At 36.0% G+C, this 19985-nt stretch overlaps 4 protein-coding genes across 6 annotated transcripts in view; 1 reads left to right on the plus strand and 3 right to left on the minus strand.

Moving 5' to 3' along the window:
• Positions 1 to 19985, minus strand: part of LOC108866908 (26S proteasome non-ATPase regulatory subunit 10-like) — a 95822-nt gene that overhangs the window by 73090 nt on the left and 2747 nt on the right. The window lies entirely within an intron of this gene.
• Positions 2888 to 4857, plus strand: LOC125474990. 3 transcript variants are annotated; one of them, XR_007256344.1, is made up of 5 exons: positions 2888 to 3045; positions 3131 to 3230; positions 3821 to 4204; positions 4291 to 4399; positions 4506 to 4857. XR_007256344.1 is itself a non-coding variant. In XM_048579293.1 (4 exons), the coding sequence occupies exons 1-4, from the start codon at positions 2945 to 2947 to the stop codon at positions 4632 to 4634; spliced, it is 714 nt and encodes a 237-aa protein (XP_048435250.1). In that variant the 5' UTR covers positions 2888 to 2944; the 3' UTR covers positions 4635 to 4857. The 3 variants fall into 3 exon arrangements, 1 of the variants encoding a protein (XP_048435250.1); XR_007256343.1 differs by having other exon boundaries at positions 4294 to 4399; XM_048579293.1 differs by lacking the exon at positions 4291 to 4399.
• Positions 5152 to 6273, minus strand: LOC125474993 (ankyrin repeat-containing protein NPR4-like). Its single transcript, XM_048579295.1, has 2 exons — positions 6171 to 6273; positions 5152 to 5822 (listed from the first exon to the last, which is right to left on the minus strand). Exons 1-2 carry the CDS (start codon positions 6195 to 6197, stop codon positions 5214 to 5216), a joined length of 636 nt encoding a protein of 211 aa, XP_048435252.1. The 5' UTR covers positions 6198 to 6273; the 3' UTR covers positions 5152 to 5213.
• On the minus strand, positions 6366 to 14957 carry LOC108866907. The gene is made up of 3 exons (XM_048579298.1): positions 14697 to 14957; positions 14516 to 14617; positions 6366 to 6788 (listed from the first exon to the last, which is right to left on the minus strand). The coding sequence occupies exons 1-3, from the start codon at positions 14755 to 14757 to the stop codon at positions 6628 to 6630; spliced, it is 324 nt and encodes a 107-aa protein (XP_048435255.1). The 5' UTR covers positions 14758 to 14957; the 3' UTR covers positions 6366 to 6627.

Here is a 19985-nt window from a genome sequence, read left to right on the forward strand (position 1 = left end):
GTAAAACTGTATATATGAATTCTTCACACGCACACACTGTGCAAAACGGTTGGGTTACAAAACATAATAGAAAGGGACTGATCTCTGCCACACATCAAAATGGACACAAGGAGATCTTTACACCTGTTAACCTTTTTACAATATGACCTCTACACTTGGTTTAATTACCAAAGTGAATACACAATTAGACACAAGACTTATTTACTTCTAATATTCATGTAAGCTCAATAGCTTATACACTAACATTTTTTTAATGATTTCCGTGGGTGGTATCGTAAGTATCTTATGTTCTCTCAATAATCACCTGGAATGCAATTTTGGTGCCTTGGATGTTGATCTACATGCTTCATTCATTCACCTATGCACTACTAGGCGTGAATTTCGGCCGGGATGGGATCCAGGAGAACCATTTTGACGACCACCCTCAATTATTAATCCCACAGCTGCACCCCATCAATCCTGCAGTGCATTCTACTTGTCTACCACTAGTGATACTTGCCATAGGTGTTACTAGAACCATTATCAGGCTTTTGGAAAAATATGCCAACTTGAAATGGCATACTGATGGGAATTTTAGACAAGAAGAGGAAGCATTTGCAGTTCTTATCCGTGGATACATAACTGATCATCTCAAAAACATGGCAGAATCACTTTCTCTTAATTTTCAAATGTTGATTTCTATGGTTCTTTCTCTAGCAGTGGGTGCTGAGCAGATTGGTTGCTCTTCTTTTTCTCCTAATCTTGTTGAGATTGAGAACTTGTATTGGATGATCATTCTTCCAAAGTTGCAGCCTCCAAATGAGACTGAGCATCCTAAGCTCATGGATAATGCATTGAAAATTTTCATAGCAATCCGGAATGCTACACTGGAAACTATGATATTACAGTTTTGTCTAACTTTGCCTCAATTCTTGGGTGCCGAGTCAATAGTTGTTTATTCAATTGCTATCAATGACCTTGACTAGTCACAAAAATGCAGGAACAATATTCTCCTGGAGCAATTTGGTGCAAGAAAGGCTAGTTTAGGCATTGCTTACTTCAATTTTCATGACAATGGGATTATTGCTCTTCTCAAACTTAATCTAGATTTTTCTTCAAGGTATTTCTCTGATCTCATTCCTTCAATGGCTTTCACGAGGTGGATGTTCTCCATCATCATGATCCATATTCTTTATGGGGAAGGAATACAAATATTACTTTCACGAGGTGGACAAGGGTCAAACAAGATAGAGTGGAAGAGAAATACTTATCTGATTCACTTATTCACCTACGCAGTAGTATGCTGTAATATGGTTCCTCACAAGTGATAGTTCATCTGCAGCTTGGATCAGACATGTTTGCTCTACGTCAAACCCATTTGATGGTGTGCCAAAATGTTTCGATTATTGGAAGAGTCTTGCTGATTTAGCACTCTTTTTGCAGCATAAGATGGCAATTTTTTCGAAGGCATTCAATCATCCATGGAATCTCTCAATTGGTGGGAGATCTCTTCGACATTTTTTGGTGTATTGCGGAACAACAATTGGCCTTCACTCACTAAGCTTGGGGTATTCTTGTTCACTAAGCTTTGGGTCTGCAATTTATGGGCGCATTTGTTTACGAGCACCAACAGTGATCTCATTGTCTTTAGCGCTACAAGTGGGATTGACCACCCAATGGGAGTTACTAAGCCTAAAAATCTGAATGCCAATATTCGAAGTTGTCTACTCTTGACCACAATTACTGAGACTTGGGTACCAGCTGCACAAAATGCAGAAAACCATTTGGACATCAATTGTCATTCTTTTGGGGAGTTGGTGGTCGGTTATGCAACAAAGCGGATTGTTCTTTTGCTCAATGCTATCAAGATTAGTGTGCTCCAACTCTTTTATTCCATCTCAAAGTATTTGGCAAATCTGCATGATTTCATTTGGCAGGATATGAGTTAATGATATTTGTTTTTTGGGTGAACACACTGAAGAAGTTTTGGAAGGACATGGTTCGTGATTTAAAGACCATACAAAAGCTAATACTGCATATAAGTATGGTACACCATTGGACAAATTGGCTGGCCTCTTTCCCGACTGCTGCATGCGTCTTTCTCAGTTTGAGAGGCTTGAGGACAAGCCTCATCTTAAGGGGGTGGGATTGATGCGACTCTAAGCTATTGTGCTTTTGACTAGTTAGACCACCTATTCTCATTACTATCCACTAGGCCCATTCATACCTCAAACCCTAGCTATTTTGGGTGTATTTAAACCTCTTTTATGATGTAAAGAGACTATGAACGAAGATATGAATTTCCTTTGATTTCCTTTTCCATTTCTTGCATTTACTTTCTTTCAATTTTCCTTTTACCATGTCTGATCCTATCAGTGTAGCACATGAAAATGGAGGTGGCAAGAAATATTTGATTATTAAATTACTACTGATCAAACCTTAAACATTACACATCTCTTTCTCATCCTCAATCCGCAATATTATTATAATTTTTTCAGATTATCAACTCCTATCGGAAGTATACATTGGTTTTGGTGAACAAATTTCGCGACTCTAGCATTATTGTTTCGAGAAAGCATCTACATTTGCAAAGATGCATTCTTTGAGTCGATCAATACGAGGTCAATCATTATATGACCCTCCACCATTTGCAGAGAAGATCACAGACGACCCTGTGACAACGAAAACCGCACAAAGCACGGTGACTTGCGTCTACCTTGCAAATATTGCGACATTTTGGCGGAAGGTGACGATCATATGGTGTAAGAACCTCATGAACCATTCCCTCAGCATTCGGATTGATAGTTTAGACGGCGGTTTTCATTATACGTGCAAAACCGACCTAAAGCCATGGCATTTTTGGAACAATTAAAAAACAAAAAAAAAAACCAAAAAATTAAAATAGAGAAAAAAAGAAAAAAGATAAGTGGCACTCCTATCGGTTAGAAGGAAGAGCAGGAAGAAAATGAAGGTTGGTTCGAAGGTAGTGTTTCTGCTGAGAGACTCAGAGGGCTTCGGCGAAGCCATCTCAGCTGCTTTCCGCCCAAGTCCAAGCAATTATACTGTGTAAGATCTCTTCCTATCAACCCTTTTAAGTTTGAGATCAAATTCATATTATATCGATTGATTTCGATGCGCCAATTTGTTGCAGAGAAGAAAGTTTCGAGCTTTCTTTGGAGCTCTATGGAATCCAAAATTGCAAAGCTTCTGGAATCCTTCGCCACTTCCTCGGACCCCAGGGCCAATATGAGGTTCCCCTTCTCTCTCTCCCTCTGTCTCTCATGGAATTGTTTAGTACCCAGAAACGGGTTTATATTAGTATAGAGTAGATTCTATGTGGGATTTGGGTGTTGAAATTGAAAATGATGTTAGTTTTTCAAAACCATGTGGGGTATAAAATCGACTCGGTTTTATGAAATTGTGAGTGATCTGTGAGGTCTAAAGGGACTTGATTGCAGGCGTTTTTCAAAGAATGCTTGTAGATTTGGTTTCTATGCCCATAGTGGTAGAAACCCATTAAATTACTTTGTAAAAGTTTTGTTCCTTTGTGTTTCAGAACTCATGCTGTAACGATAACAGTGGAAGGTTCCACATTATTTTTTTTATGCAGTTTTCTGTTTTTCATAGAGTTTATCGATCTACCACTGCTCTGAAATGCTTTAGTTGTTAGGATGTGAGCCAACAGCTTTGATATTGTGTTGAAGTTTGTCGATATATTGCTGTTGGGCTTGAGTTACTAGGACAGAGTGAATAACTATTGTATTTATCTTCTAACATATCTTGAAGATAACAAATTAGGGGAACTTTATAAAAAATTTCTCTTCAATTTTGTATTTTTCAGGTGTCTGTGCTGCTTATGGAATACTATGAACCGCCAATACTAGCCTGCGGTATTAATGAAGTTCTAGCACAATTAGCAGGGCGGAATTCATCCTCAGTTTCTACAGTCGTTGCCCCGTTTTTCCTAGAGTCATCCAAGCTAAAGGGGGAAAGTAAATCTGCAACAAAATTTGAAAGCAAATGTTCACTTTATTGTATAGAGATTGGTTCAGAAACAGCCATAAGCAAGGCTATTACAACCAAAACCCAGAAGCCACCGCCATCCTTGCAGATTCATCATGAACATTTGGCTTGCTTTCTTCAGTTGGTCCGTATTTTGAAGTTGCCAACATATGTTCTTATCAGGCAAATCGATCAACACATTTCTGATAAAGAAGAGTTTCAGGTATACAGCTTTTTTATTACTTTATCTAATGCAACTGTCAACATTCAGTTTACCCAGAATTGTTGTGACATATGGTTGAATTCAAGTAGGGTTTGGAGGCCATGATAGGATAGTAATTTGTATTTCTACGATTTGCTCAAGAGATGAATGGGAAAAATAGTGTATGCTCAGTTTCTCCATGTTCCACTGCTGAAAGTAAGTCGCTTAGCCTTGTTTCTTTCTCTTCCCTTTAGTTCTCTATCAATCTGTCTGTTTCCCGAGTGTACGTATATTGTCTAACTCTAGATGGTTTCTTTTTCAGATACTTTATGAGATTGGAGAACTTTTAGCAAGCACTTTGAACCTTTCCTTTTCAAGAGACAAGATCACATGGAATCCAACAAGAAAATCAAAAGACGATCGGGAGCCATGGTGTGCGTTATATGGTTAAATCTCTACTGTCTGTAACATTAGAGGTTGGGACAAGATCTATCGTTGGGTGCATCAGGTTGAAAAAACTTTCAGTTCTTACTGTGATTGATATATCTATGTTCAACATCATAGTGCTTAGACGTAAAACTACTTCATCTGGATTCCCAGTTTGTGAACTGGCCATGAAGGTCAAATAGCTTTTGCTACAATTTAAATTTACTTATGGCTTTTCGTTTCCTTTCTTTCTTGGTTTCATTAGTGAACTGGTCTATTGTCTTAAAGATGATGCGATAATCTGAATGAGTTGTTTATGTGCTCATCCTGTTGGGTGCCTTGTGGGGTTCTTATTCGAACCTGTAATGTAGTAACTACAATCATATCATTCATCAAACAACAAAAACGAATCAGTCAACACACAAAAACAAAGACTTCACTTAGTAATACGGTCTAGTGGTGTTTCTCTTCACTTGTAAGTGAAAAGTCCCTCATAAACCACCAATTTATTCCTTAATATATAATCCATCAAATCAGGTACACCTCTAATTTTAAGATCCCACATAAACAGATACAATAAGAAATATAAAAGAATGAAATAGCTTTACAACCAACGTTCCACATTCCTATTAAATATTGATTTCCCGTAAGTAGAAATGGTAATTCTAATTAGGAGGGGGAATTGCATCCAAGCAAATAAAGTGACTGGAACACTTGAAAGAAGTATGGTTGGAATCACAATCCAAGAATGTCCACGAACTATAATTAGAAGGGCAGCAGAAAACGCAATCATCATGGTTGCAATGGCGAAGAAAAGAGTGGCAAGACCAATTATCATCTGTGTGGGTAAGGACTTTAGGAAATCATATTCTGAGTAACGTGACATGAGAATTCCGAGAAACGTCAGCGTAGCAGTTGTGGAAGAAAAGAGTGATATAGCATCTGAAATCATAAATAACATAAACAATTTTTCATCGATGAATGCGGGAAGGCCGGTATCTTTGTTTCCTCCAGGAATTGTGATTATTGCAGCAAACATGATGGTAATAATAAGAGCACTTACAACAGTGCAAGAAGTTGCTGTCGCTTTCATCCATTTTTCTCCCTCCTTTAGCAATCCCCTGTGACTCTTTGTGAATAGTTCCCTTGGTGTCAAACGTTCATCATCGTTCCTCCGCTCAAGAGACCTAGAAGGTACAATACTCTCTACTTCCTGCATTGCATTGAACAAGAAGTACTGACTTATGAGAGCATAAAATATAATTTTCTATAATCTTTATTATATTAGGATTAACTAGGTACATTTTACATTCCAAGGTTGGTAACTTGTGTTAGGTTGTGTTAATTTTAACATTTGTACTGACATATGAGAGCACCTACATGTGTTAGGTTGGTAACATGTGTTAGGTTGTGTTAATTCTAATAGTTGATGTTGATTTGGGTGATTATTACAAAAAGGGAAAACAAATTCAAAACCTCCCAAATACTTAATTTGATTCTTTCAGTTTATATGTCATATAGGCAACGTAATTAAGAATTATGTCGAGTGAGAAATCCTAACCTGGTACCATTGCAGTTCACGCTGCATTTGCAATGCTGCCCCTGGAATACGATTAAGTTGTGCTTGTGTAGATGGGGGCAACAGCCCAACGATGTGTAGGCTGTTATTATTTTTGCTATCGACATACTGTATCATCCCCTCAGTCGCAGAGATCCCATATATAAGGTTATAAATCTTTTCTTGACGACATTCGATGGCAAAGGCAAATACGCACCTTCCATCGTCATTTGTTGCCCACAGAAGTTCAGGATTTGCTTCACATATATGAGTAATAAACTCCACATTCCCATTCCTAACAGCTTCGAAGATTGCAGAATTCGCATTGGGATAACTCATTTGATGCATATCCAAATCTTTATTTAACTCTTCGCACGCGAGCTTTAAAAATGCAAGTGAGTTGACGTGGACAATCTTCGTTTCATATATGCGTTTGATTCCTGAGTTCGACATTCAAAACCTAAATATTTAGAACTGAAACTGCTTTGAATAATTGATTTGAATTCCAATTTACAACAAATGAAATTGTTACTAGCATACCAAGTATCTCAACGATTTTCGAAACAAGCCCTGCCTTCTGGCATTTTGAAAGAGAAACAAGCTGTTCCACTAAACCTCCGACTGCAATGGAAAAAAATGTTGGTGAAACTCATGGAGCATGTTGTTAGATGTACGACCGACCTAATGGAACTTGCATAATGGAAATCCAATGTTTGTAGACCAAGAAGGGTTTCATAACCCTAGAGGGGCCAGTTTGACCAACAGTTGACTTTTTAACAAGCCCTATCCTAGGATACCACTAAATGACCTCACACATTTAAGTTCTCATTTTTTGATAGTACATTGTCTCGGCCACGGAAACTATGAAAAGTGAGACATGTATACTTCGGCTTGATAACTTTTTGACAGAACATAAGACACAAAAACTTTTGTCTCTAAAAATAGGATCCGTTAAATAGTATATAATGTGTGACAAACAGGCTTTTGTGCCTTTACAGAAGCTACTAAACAAGGCCCTAGCGTTTAGTATATTTAAATAATATGTAAATTTTGTATAAATATATCGTGCCTGTTGTGTAAAATACAATTTATAAAAATTATGAAAAAAAAAAAGTTATTAATCCTCTCTCCTCTCACCCCCTTGGAGAAGTCTCTCCTCCCTCCTGCATCCTCGCTCCCTCTTCTCTTTCACGCAACGGCGCTGCGGTCCACCGGTCACCAACGACTGTCAAATTATATCTCCATAATCCTCTTCCCGTCCTCTTTCCAAACCCCATGTTAGTTTCTACAAACTCGTAATCGAATTTCCTCAATTTTCGATCTAAGAAACGTAAGGATTTTGATCGGCTTTTATGTGTTTTGTAGGTATGGGAGCGGCGGGAAGGCGAAGAGCGGAGTTGGGGTGGCGTCGATGTGTGTGATGAGGCCGGAGCTGGCGGTGAAGTCGAGCTTGGGTATTTTCGCGTTTTCAATCTCGATTTTACACTGCTTCAATTTGATTTAGGATTTTTTGGTGTTGTTTTGCTATTTTAATCTGTCACTGGTTGTATAGATTGCAATACAACATCAATTGGGTTGTTGAAAGGTCAAGTTTTCTTGGTGTAATTATTGTTCTAACTAGATGCTAAGAGTGTGAACATCGATTTGATGCTTGTATATATATATATATGTGTGTGTGTGTGTGCGCGTGTGCGCGTGTGCGCGTGTGCAGGTGGAGCGAAGTTGATAGTTGACGAAGATTTTCCACAGAGACGTAAGTTGTTTGTCTATTTTCAATATATTGTTCTTAGCTCATCGCATTTTCTTTCGACTATGTTCTGTAAAAGCTTTATTTTTCAATTCATAAAAGCTGTGGGACTCTTAAAAGTTATAGGCAAGAAGGGAATGTGGTAAAGTGAGCTTCATTGCATCCAACGCCTGCGAGTATTGCATTGAGTTTTCTTGGTAGTAATGCATTTTTTTTGTTTTTAATGTTTGAAAGTTTTGGTCTTGAACATCACTGGAATATGTGGTAGTTGATATCATATCTCTTCGAAGGCATTTGGCCTTACTTTTGCTAGGTGTGTTGATATCATATCTTTTCAACTGTTTCTTAATTTAAGTTTGTATTTTTTTTAATGGGTGAAACAGCTAATGATGAGAATTGAATTTTTAAGTAGAGTACTTATTTATAGGAAGCAGGGTCTTAGAGAAAATTGTAGTAAATTCAAATTCATTATTGTTATTTTCCTTTTTTCACAGGTTCCTGAAGCTTATGATCGGCCTCTCTTCTCAGGTATTGATATAACTTCATTTTAATGCAGTATGATGCTTTAAGTTTAGAGATTGTTTTGGCCAAACAATTTCTCTGTCCACACTAATAAACTATACTAAGCTTAGAGATTGTTTGGGCGGAACAATTTTTCTTTAATTTATAATGTCGATTTCTTGTTTGAGTTTCACATTCGATTGATCTACCAACAACAGAAACCAAGGTGCGCCTCACTGGTACCGAATTTCGGTCTCATAGAATTAACTTTGCTAAATTTAAACTTATTCGTTTAATTTCAGTCTCATTTTGGAGAATGGATTCAGTTTGAGTGTCCTCCTCCTTGATTCAATTGCACAACTCTTTTGCCTTTTTTTTTTTTTTGTTTTTTTTGTTTTTAATTACAGTTCTGGAGATTGGGGTTCAATAATTTGAGATTTGTTTTCTTCTCAAAATCTTGGTTATTCTACAAATTTGAATCTAATTTGAAGAAGAAAATCAAAGACTGGTATATGTATCAAGAATGAAGGGAGAAAAACCAAGAAAACATAACACCGATCGAAGCTCTGGTTGGAGCTGACGTCGCTCTTCTCCTTCGTGAGGGCAAACAGGTTTCAGCCTTCTTGTTCGTGCCATTCTTTCTCGTTAAATTACAGCCGCATGATCTCATTAAGAGAGATCCGACGGTTGAGCGCATCATTCCTATTTTTTGTGTAAAATGGGGATCCTTCTTCTTAAAGAACTTGTGTGTGTGTGTGTGTGTGTGTGTGTATGCAGGTGACGCAAAGGTGAAAGCTGACAAAGATATTCCACAGAGACGTAAGTTCTTTATCTGTTTTTAGTATATTGTTCTTAGCTTATCGGGTTTTCTTTCGACTGTGTTCTGTAAAAGCTTTAGTTTTTAATTTATAAAAAGTTGTGGGACTCTTAAAAAAGTTAGGCAAGAAGGGAATGTGGTTAAGTGAGCTTCATTGCATGAAAAACTGGGGTCCAATACCTGCAGTGGGATGATGGGATTCTGAAGAAAGGTTTGGTTATAAATTATGTGGGATGTATTGTGAATAACTGAAATACATGTATATAGCGCGTGCCGTCTTGATTTTATGAAAATTTTGAATTTTTTGTTTTATTTCTAATTTTTACATTTTTTTTAAAAATAAAACCTATTGGTCACGATTTGAAAGCTGTGCGTATAGTTCTGTCATCTGGCATAGGCCTGGCAAACGGGTCGTGTCTGTCGTGTTCGTGTCGTTTTCGTGTAACACCTGTTATCTTAACGGGTCGTGTCGTGTCACACTCGTTATCTTAACGGGTCCTTAACAGGTCGTGTCACTTTACCCAACGGGTAAAGTGACCCGACCCGCTATGACCCGTTATGACCCGTTAAGAAAAAAATATATTTTTTTACAATTTGCACATACCACACATTGCGACATAAATATTACTTGAAAACATTAAAACATTTCTCGTTCAAGTACTATATCTACACTCGATGAAGATCGAATTCATTCATTGTATTCATATAGGGTCAAGGAGTGTAGTTATAAAAAATCATCAAAATCGGAGTTAAAATAACCGTTAAATCTTGATTTTTCGTATATAACCGTCGAAAAGCTTTGTCCCGTTACTTGATCTCTGAATGTTTTTTTTTGTGGTTTTTTGCTGATGTGATCTCCAAGCATATACAAACAATTTTGACGGTTTTGATCGTTGAAATTAGTTTTGGAGAATTCATAAAATGATAGATTGACTAACACTTAGAGTTTATTTATACTTTTATTAAGTATAACATAAGATTTTGTGGTATCCACTTGTGTAAATATTTTAAATTGAAGATCGAATTCATTCATTATATTCATATAGGGTCAAGGAGTGTAGTTATAAAAAATCATCAAAATCGGAGTTAAAATAACCGTTAAATCGTGATTTTTCGTTTATAACCGTTGAAAAGCTTTGTCTCGTTACTTGATCTTTGAATGTTTTTTTTTTGTGATTTTTTGCTGATGTGATCTCCAAGCATATACAAACAATTTTGACGGTTTGGATCGTTGAAATTAATTTTGGAGAATTCGTAAAACGATAGATTGACTAACACTTAGAGTTTATTTATACTTTTATTAAGTATAACATAAGATTTTGTGGTATCCACTTGTGTAAATATTTTAAATTGAAGATCGAATTCATTCATTGTATTCATATAGGGTCAAGGAGTGTAGTTATAAAAAATCATCAAAATCGGAGTTAAAATAACCGTTGAATCTTGATTTTTCGTTTATAACCGTCGAAAAGCTTTGTCCCATTACTTGATCTCTGAATGTTTTTTTTTGGTGATTTTTTGCTGATGTGATCTCCAAGCATATAAAAACAATTTTGACGGTTTTGATCGTTGAAATTAGTTTTGGAGAATTCGTAAAATGATAGATTGACTAACACTTAGAGTTTATTTATATTTTTATTAAGTATAACATAAGATTTTGTGGTATCCACTTGTGTAAATATTTTAAATTGAAGATCGAATTCATTCATTGTATTCATATAGGGTCAAGGAGTGTAGTTATAAAAAATCATCAAAATCGGAGTTAAAATAACCGTTAAATCTTGATTTTTCATTTATAACCGTTGAAAAGTTTTGTCCCGTTACTTGATCTTTGAATGTTTTTTTTTTGTGATTTTTTGCTGATGTGATCTCCAAGCATATACAAACAATTTTGACGGTTTTGATCGTTGAAATTAGTTTTGGAGAATTCGTAAAATGATAGATTGACTAACACTTAGAGTTTATTTATACTTTTATTAAGTATAACATAAGATTTTGTGGTATCCACTTGTGTAAATATTTTAAATTGAAGATCGAATTCATTCATTGTATTCATATAGGGTCAAGGAGTGTAGTTATAAAAAATCATCAAAATCGGAGTTAAAATAACCATAAATCTTGATTTTTCGTTTATAACCGTTGAAAAGCTTTGTCCCGTTACTTGATCTTTGAATGTTTTTTTTTTGTGATTTTTTGTTGATGTGATCTCCAAGCATATACAAACAATTTTGACGGTTTGGATCGTTGAAATTAGTTTTGGAGAATTCGTAAAATGATAGATTGACTAACACTTAGACTTTATTTATACTTTTATTAAGTATAGCATAAGATTTTGTGGTATCCACTTGTGTAAATATTTTAAATTGAAGATCGAATTCATTCATTGTATTCATATAGGGTCAAGAAGTGTAGTTATAAAAAATCATCAAAATCGGAGTTAAAATAACCGTTAAATCGTGATTTTTCGTTTATAACCGTTGAAAAGCTTTGTCCCGTTACTTGATCTCTGAATGTTTTTTTTTTGTGATTTTTTGCTGATGTGATCTCCAAGCATATACAAACAATTTTGACGGTTTGGATCGTTGAAATTAGTTTTGGAGAATTCGTATGCCATCAATCAAGTTCCGTGTGTGTGTGTGTATATATATATATTTATTAAGTAGATTTAAATCTATTTATTTTGTACGTATAAATTATAATTGACTGGTACACGGAATAGTACATACATCACGTGTCACGTGTTCATTATAAAAATAGTGAGATATGTCATGACAGTCATGTGTGTGATAAAAAGTTAATAACTTAAAAAAAAAAAAAAAAATTCTCACCACTTCTATTAATTTTCATTTTTCCCTCTCTTTTTTGTTTCCTTTTCAACTTTTTCTTATCATTTTCACTTTTCCCTCCAACATCTTTCCCTAATTCCCTCACTTTTTTGTTTTATTTTCATCTTTTCTTAACATTTTCATTTTCCCTCCATTTTTTTTTTCAAAAAGGACGGCAAGTTGGCAAATGCATGATCATGCATATTAAATTATTAATTAATATGCATTATAGTTTTTATAAAATTTAATATATATATATATAATATAATTAGTATAGATAGACTTAATATTTTGGGGGTATAATTATTATAGTATATATAATTATTATAATTATTATAAATTTTATAGTTAATTTAATATATATATATATATATATATATTTATTATAATTTTTAGGGGTATAAAATTGTAAAATTAATGTATATAATTATTACAATATTTTTTTAGGGTTATAAAATTATAAAAATAATATTCTGTTTATCGTGTATCGTGTTTACCCACGTGTATACCCGACCCAACCCGTTATCTTAACAGGTGCTTATCGGGTTACCCGATAAGACCCGATTCGTTATCGTGTCGACCCAAACACCTGTTAATTTCGTGTCGTGTCGGGTTATCGGGTCGTGTCAGAAATTGCCAGGCCTAATCTGGCATGGTTGTCAAAATTAAGGCACAAATAGGTTGCCTATTTGTGCTTAACTCTTTGAGCACAAATAACCTATTTGTGCCTCTCATCAAAGGGCACACCCATAGAGGGCACATATAATAGTTTAGTTGCTGCACTGTTACCATAGATATATGGCACATACGTTGGTTCCAAATTACTTTTTGTGCGCAGTGGCCATATATTTTTTTTGTAGTGAAATGAGATATCTATGCATGTTTCAGTTGTTTGTGAATTGAGAGCTAGAGGGTCGATAACATAGTGTCACAAGGTTGGGTGATAGTAAGTGTGCACCATGTAGCATTGAAATACATGACATCATACCTGGTAAATCCATATTGTGCGATGACTATGCATGAAGATTTATGTATCATGTAGCACTGAGGTGCATGGGATGTTGACTTGGTATATTCGTATTAAGAGATCACTACGAATGGGATCATAACCTGGTAAAGTCGTATGTGCGATCAATATTTTCGAAATATGATTGTGGCATGGTGAATCCAAATCATGCAATCATCTTCTCGAGTCAGTAAGTGCTATAAAGTCAAAAAGGGTAATCATGACATGATAAATTCGCCAGCAGCCCAAGTGCTGCCAGGTCGAGGAAGGAAGAAGAATATGGGAAAATTTTCACACTTGGGTTTTATTGTGTGAATTCTCTATGCAAACCTTGAATTTTATAAGTAAGGAATTTTCGAGAATTCAAGCAATGCTTATATCCTAAATTATAAATATTCTTGGAGTCCTATTTTAGATAGGTTTAGGATTTGTCTATTATGGACTACAACCTCCCTCCCGGTTGCCTACTAGGGTTTTTGTCTATAAATTAGTCGTGTCAAATAGGGAAAACGATAATCGTCATTTACGTCTCAGAACTCTCTCAACTTCATAGTTTCTCTCAAACTACTTTTTTGACTTGGGCATCGGAGGCCCTTTGGTGGATACATTCCCTCCTTTTTTGGGTGTTTGTCAATTAGATTAACGATGTTTCTTGATTTATATGTGGAATTTCGTCAATTCAACTGCACGAAATTTGCATCTATAGTGGCGATGATGATGGTAACATGGGTGAGGGTGTGGTTAACAATAAGGGTGGTGGAAATGGTGGTTATGAGGTAGTAAGATTGATGATGGCGGAGATGGTGGAGGTGGTTATGATCGTGGTGGCCCGGTGATGGGGTGGTGATGGGAGATACTAGTGATGATAGGTGTAGGATCTAGTGGCAATGATGCTTGGTAGTGGAGATATGGCGGTATGGATGCTATTTGCGAAGACCATTGTAAGGTGGTAGTGGGGAGTACAAGATTTTTTCTCTTTTCTTAAAATTCTGACCTTGTTTAATACTTAGTTTGTGGTTTTTATCTTTTTATTATGTTATTAAATTTCACATGAAAAATAACTTTAATGTTTTACACAATCTAGGCTAATATTGTATTTTATGTTATTCATTTTATGGGTCTATTCTTAAAAACTAACACAAACGCATTTTGTATTTCTCATTACCAAACATGCACTTATGCTCCCAATAATCTCCACAAATGAAGAAAACTCTCCTAATAATCTCTCAAATTTAGCAAGGTAGGGAGGTATTAGTGATACTAATTTAGTGTCGAACTTGTCATCTATGTGAGTTATAATTGAGACCTTCTACATACAAGTAAAGAGAAATATCATGTACTTCCTTGGTTAAAGTTAATCAGGAATTCGAAGTGGATGACCCAAATTAGATCGTACCTTTTATGCAACACTTCCTAACTTGTTAATGATGGGAGAGGAAGGGGATAGCAAACCTGAGCAAATTGACCTCCTTCCGTTATTAGCTTGGGAATTTTCTTCATTTTGAAAAGTTACAGAAATATGGTTGATGCGAGGAGGAGGTTGTATGTCTATGCCTATCAAGACAAGAAAATATGTCATAAAAGTGAAAGCAAATAATTAATAGAAAGCGAAGGGAGTATGTTGTACACTAACTGTCATAAATCCATTGTTGCCAGAAATTGAGCTCCACTCCACTCCGGAATGAAGAAGCCATACAAGCCAAATTTTCTAAGGGGGTCACCTCTCCGTTGTTCGAAGTAAAGGCCAATCTTGGGCAATGGTTAATTAAATTCCATGAGATATCTGTTTATTTTAAACGTTAAGAATTTTTCAAAAATAATTAGTTTGCTATAATTTTGTAGTACTCAACAGCATGTTAGTACTCATATTTAAAAACTTTTACCAAATTCTTTGGATCGAAAACAATTGGAGATTATTGTAGCGCCATGAGGTCCTTTGTCTGGCATTAAATCTTCAGGTGGAGTGAGGAGGTAGAGATATCGAGCCATATGCCAATGCCTGTACACATAAGCTAGCACAAGTGGAATGTCGTTGAAAGCATCGGGAATGCTGAGTAATTTATTGTTCTTTGTTACCATGCATTCAGCCATTTCGGTAATCCCTTCAAATGCAGCAATAGCAAGAGCTGTCCGACCACCCGATGATTTTCTTTCCAAATCCTCCGCTAGCATCAACAACACCAATTCTCTGACAATATCCACATGCCCAGCCTCAACTGCAATGTGAAGAGCTGTCTTCCCGGACAATGGATGGCGTACTCTTACTGCCTCCGGATGTTGGATGTGAAAGTCCCTTGCAGTTTCCCAACGACCAGCTTGCACAGCCTCAAAGAAAGGTTTACACCGACTATATTCAAATCCTGTCAAATTTATCGTGTTTGTTATTGTTAATTTCCCCATACTAGTTTAGTTTGATGCATGAACTATTCTGTAGTTAAACTTCAATCATAGAAACGATGGAAGATAATGTTAAGGGTTCCTTATTATTTAACTTTTTAATGAAGTTATATGGAATTATATGACAACTAGAAAAATTACATGGGATCATTTTGATTAACACTCCAAAGTGTTAGGAAAATAGAGCACTGAAATTTAATCACAAAGAAAACCAAGAAATCATTCATGCCATTTATTAAATACACACTTTAAATATGTTCGAATAATAACAAAATAATGCTAAATGCGCATGAATATGAATATGATTACAAATATATGAAATTTATGATAAAATTAGTACATATGTCCTTGAGATAATTTTCATTTTAATACAATACTCATGATTGATGACGAGTGTTTGATTGTGCAAGGGAAAAGTGATCCAATATGATTGGAGGAGACTCATTTACAATAAAATCGCTATATAGTAATAATGTTATGACCAATCTATTTTATACGTATAGGAAGGTTATTACTTAATAAAGGTATAGTTAAGAAAATGACTTAGTTATCCTTAATGAAAGTTATATGAATGCGAAAAACCACATTAGTACTGTAGCATACCAATTTAAAGATGTAACATTGGAAAAAGAAACACCTAATCCCTAAAAGCTACTACATTTATGTAACAATAAATTATTGGCTTATTAGTTGATTAGCCCCCTGAAACTGCCATTTAGTCTTACTTTACCTCCTTGAAACTCGTTTTGTTTCGTTTTGCCCCTGTAACTACCTTTTTTTTGGTCTCGTTTAGTCTCAATTCTCTCTAGTTTCGTACATATCGAAAAAGGTGTAGTTGCAACCATTGGTTTCAATGAGTGGATTGAATTAGATTTGAAACACAACTCATTATTTGTTTTTGTCAACAGCCTTTCCCTCCCGGAAACACTCGTACGACTCAATATGGCGACGACGCCTTTACTACAATTCAAAATTTAGGAGTGGGATCCTTTTTGCAAACATGTCAACTTTCATCTTCTACTTGCTTACACAGTAAAGCGCTTCGTTAGCTTTACCATCAAGGTACACAAGCTATTTTTCTGCCTCCATTAGCTTGTGGTTCCAATACACGGCAACGCCCGTCTCATAATTGAGTCTCCCACGAACCTGATCTATATTTTCCAGCTGCATCTCCGAGTCAACAGAGCTAAATGATGAAGTAGGATTTGCCTAAGGTGACCCTAGAAGTGGAGAAGGTTCTATGTTGTACCACCCGTGCAACTCTGCGTTAAACCCTGAATTTCATGTTTGAACTTAGACATGTATGTGATGTGAATTATTTTGGCTACGTGAGACGTAGAATGCTTTTTTTGCTATGGGGTTAATGGTTATGGCAAATTGGCAATCGAGTGTGAGCAACCTATTTATACAAGTGTAGCATAATGTCGATGAAAACTCATTGGGTAAAAAAGAGCTTGTGTTGAAGGTGTTTATGTAGTGAGGATGTGACGCATATGACAACTCTTTGTACCAACTTGGACGTTGCTTACCCTCCTTTACCTTATATTATTATTATTGAGAGGTTTCCATCCCTTTGTACATGCTTCCTTCGGGTATTGAGGGAATCCAAGGTGAGATGATGACAAAGCACATACAATGCACCTCAAGGGAAAGAGATCCTCTTCGGATCTCTCCCTTCAAAGTTCAAGGATCAAGTGATCCGAGTCTTTGAAATTTGATCAAACTGCTAAAAACGGAGAAATTAGTAAAAAAATTTAAAAACTATAATAATTTTTAGCCGATGGATTAAATTTCAAAAGTTCGGATCACTTAATCATTAAACTTTGGAGGAAGAGATCCGAAAATGATCTCTTTCCCACCTCAAATAGGTTAGGATGAGAATAAAGGTGAGGTAATGCACAACACGTCTTGTCTTGTCACTAAGGTTATAAAGTCAACCAATCTATTTAGCAACAAACCATGGAAGACAAAAAATGGTAACAAAGTTATGGTTTTTAGTTTGGGATATACACTATGATGTGATTGGCGCCTTTTCCAATAAAATAAATAAATAACTTTAAAAAATTGGGGTAGGTCTCATTTGTTTTGGCGGCGAGTGTGAGCAAGAATTCCTACGCCCGCATCACATAATCTCACTCTTACCTTTTTTATGCCAATTTTCACTTATTAAAGGCACATCTCCATTATAGGCTTTCAATTATGCTTAAAATAACATAACAAAATAAATATGAAATGTTTACTCACCCCAATTTGAAAGCCCTAATTGTTCGATAATTAATTGTGAATTTGTGGACAATGTACATTTCATGAGCATGACATGTGCAAGACATACATATGATGTGCATAACTTGTACACGGCATGTGTGTACAGTAATTTTAAAAAGATTTTTGGGTAGGTCATGTACAATTTTTGGATATGGTCTGCACACAGCATGCACATGTCATGTCAAGAATCCAACATTGAAATAATACTCAAGGATGCGTGTGATGGGTTGGTGGATGGTTGGGTTCTCGATGGTTGTCTTAATTAGGATTCTTCACGGTTGCATGCATGTGTATTTTTAAATTTTTTTGGTTTGGTTATTGTGCCTGAATGCCTATTAGCTTTCAAGAGAGGTGGTCTATTTATTCGTGATTGTCCAACCACAAACCATGAATCAGGTTCCACAACCATGAAGAAAGCCAGAAACTTGAAGAGAGCCAGAATGATGAAGAAAACCACATCCACCCCATCGTTGATACTACATCTTCCAGACAACCTTCATTTGGAAATACTCAAGAAGGTTGCTTCGCGATCTTTTCCGCAAAAATGAGCTGCAAGAAGTTCAACACGCATGGCTAACATGATCAGATCTTCGAGCACATCAACATCAGGACATTTGAAAGGCGCAACCCGTTTTCTTCATGGTGGAGAGATAATGAAGTGTCGAAGTTCCTTAAAAGGTGCAAGGACTATGGCAATTCTGAGGCCTTCTACAACCAAGGCATGGCAACGGTTCTTCGAATACAATAATTTCGAACTTGAAATTTAGTCTTTGAAGATGGCAATCTCCAAGGCTCATCCAGCAGCAACATATGTCTACAGTGTCATCTTGGTGTGTCACAAAGGGATTCCAAGAAGAGAGGCCTCGAGCTTCTCCATTCTATCAATGGTCAAAATTTGGTGACCGTAATGGATTGTAGCGAGAGAACTCCGCGGTCTTTTTCGTCAATTTGGGTGGACAGTGAAGTAAGAGGCATATTTATTAAACTTCCCGATGACAATTCTGCCACGACAACATGCATCAACTGTCGAAGTGAACATGGTTCTTTCACTCTCCGATCCCATTGAGATTACTGACGCCGTGACAGATTCAATGCTTGTAATATGCACATTCCATGCTTGCATTATGCACAGAACATGCACAGAAAATGCACAGAAAATGAAATGACCTCAGAGCGCATAAGCGTCATTTTTCTGATTTCTAAGAAAGAGTAGTGAGCTCTGGTTTTTGAGGTTGAACTCAAATCTGTGAGCATGTTATGTGCATGTAGTGTATGTCCAGCAATGAAAATTACTTACTGGTTATGACTTAATTAATCTGCTTGAAGTTGATGAACAAACAAAGTGACCAAACACTTATTCACTAATCATGACATTTTATCAACTTGATTTATTCCCAGCTGCCTTCAACTCTACCCATTAAAATCAAGGGTTACCCAAATAAAAAATAGTAGGAAAAAAATGAAATAAGAGTGGATTATTTTGAGAGATTCTTGCGCGAAGGCACAGAATAGGAGGGGATATCTGCTGGAGGCAAAGGGAGGAGCGTCAGATGAGGGAAAAGATAAGAAAGGATTGGGGTGGGGTTAAGGGTTAGGATTAAGGGTTTCCATCTCTTCCAGGAATCCGCGACTGCAAAGAGGGCAAATGAGATTGGAGGCAGGTGAGGGGGTGAAGGAAACCGTACGGTGGCACGATGGCAAAAGTAAAGCTGGGGGCGATTGGACCGCCAACACTGCCGGAGGTAGCCGCCTGAGGGAAAAACAAGAGAGGGACCTATTGAACGAAATAACCCATTTATATAGGAGGGAATTTGATCATTTTAAGTATTAGGAAAAATCATATTTTGGTCATATTGTTGTGCACATTGTGTGCATGTTTTGTACATATCCCAAAAGATTGAAATGCTATATAGTATTAGTATTTAATTTTTTTTTTTTTTTTTATCAATAAATGTATTGTAGTTTGATATGACATTCCATAAAGTGTCATTTTAAATTTTCACGCTTTGAGTTTCGTTTAAGGTAACTTATATTGATATCGATATATTTATTGATATTTGTATAAATTTGTATATCGATATTTTAAACCATACACAATTGTACAATTGTGGTATAAAAATATAGAAAAAATTAGTATCCAGTCCTTAGTTGCTAATGTTCTTTGATTGAAACCTTATTAGTTTTCAGATTTTTATCGAGGTCCCTAGCATTAATGCAATAATGAATTTATATATCAGTTACATAATTTTTAAAATAAAAA

The sequence above is a fragment of a genome, unplaced genomic scaffold, assembly GCF_019419815.1.
Source record: "Pyrus x bretschneideri cultivar Hongxiangsu unplaced genomic scaffold, Pyrus_bretschneideri_v1 Contig13, whole genome shotgun sequence".
Classification (NCBI taxonomy): domain Eukaryota; kingdom Viridiplantae; phylum Streptophyta; class Magnoliopsida; order Rosales; family Rosaceae; genus Pyrus; species Pyrus x bretschneideri.

Coding starts and splice junctions, on each gene's coding strand:
- LOC125474993 (XM_048579295.1), bottom strand. CDS start 6,197: ATGCAGCGTGAACTGCAATGGTACCAG. Junction 5,823..6,170: donor GTGAACTGCAATGGTACCAG/GTTAGGATTTCT, acceptor AATGCAATGCAG/GAAGTAGAGAGTATTGTACC.
- LOC125474990 (XM_048579293.1), top strand. CDS start 2,945: ATGAAGGTTGGTTCGAAGGTAGTGTTTCTGCTGAGAGACTCAGAGGGC. Junction 3,231..3,820: donor GACCCCAGGGCCAATATGAG/GTTCCCCTTCTC, acceptor TGTATTTTTCAG/GTGTCTGTGCTGCTTATGGA. Junction 4,205..4,505: donor CTGATAAAGAAGAGTTTCAG/GTATACAGCTTT, acceptor TTTCTTTTTCAG/ATACTTTATGAGATTGGAGA.
- LOC108866907 (XM_048579298.1), bottom strand. CDS start 14,757: ATGGCTTCTTCATTCCGGAGTGGAGTGGAGCTCAATTTCTGGCAACAA. Junction 14,618..14,696: donor GCAACAATGGATTTATGACA/GTTAGTGTACAA, acceptor TTGTCTTGATAG/GCATAGACATACAACCTCCT. Junction 6,789..14,515: donor AAGGAGGTCAATTTGCTCAG/GTTTGCTATCCC, acceptor TTTCCATTGCAG/TCGGAGGTTTAGTGGAACAG.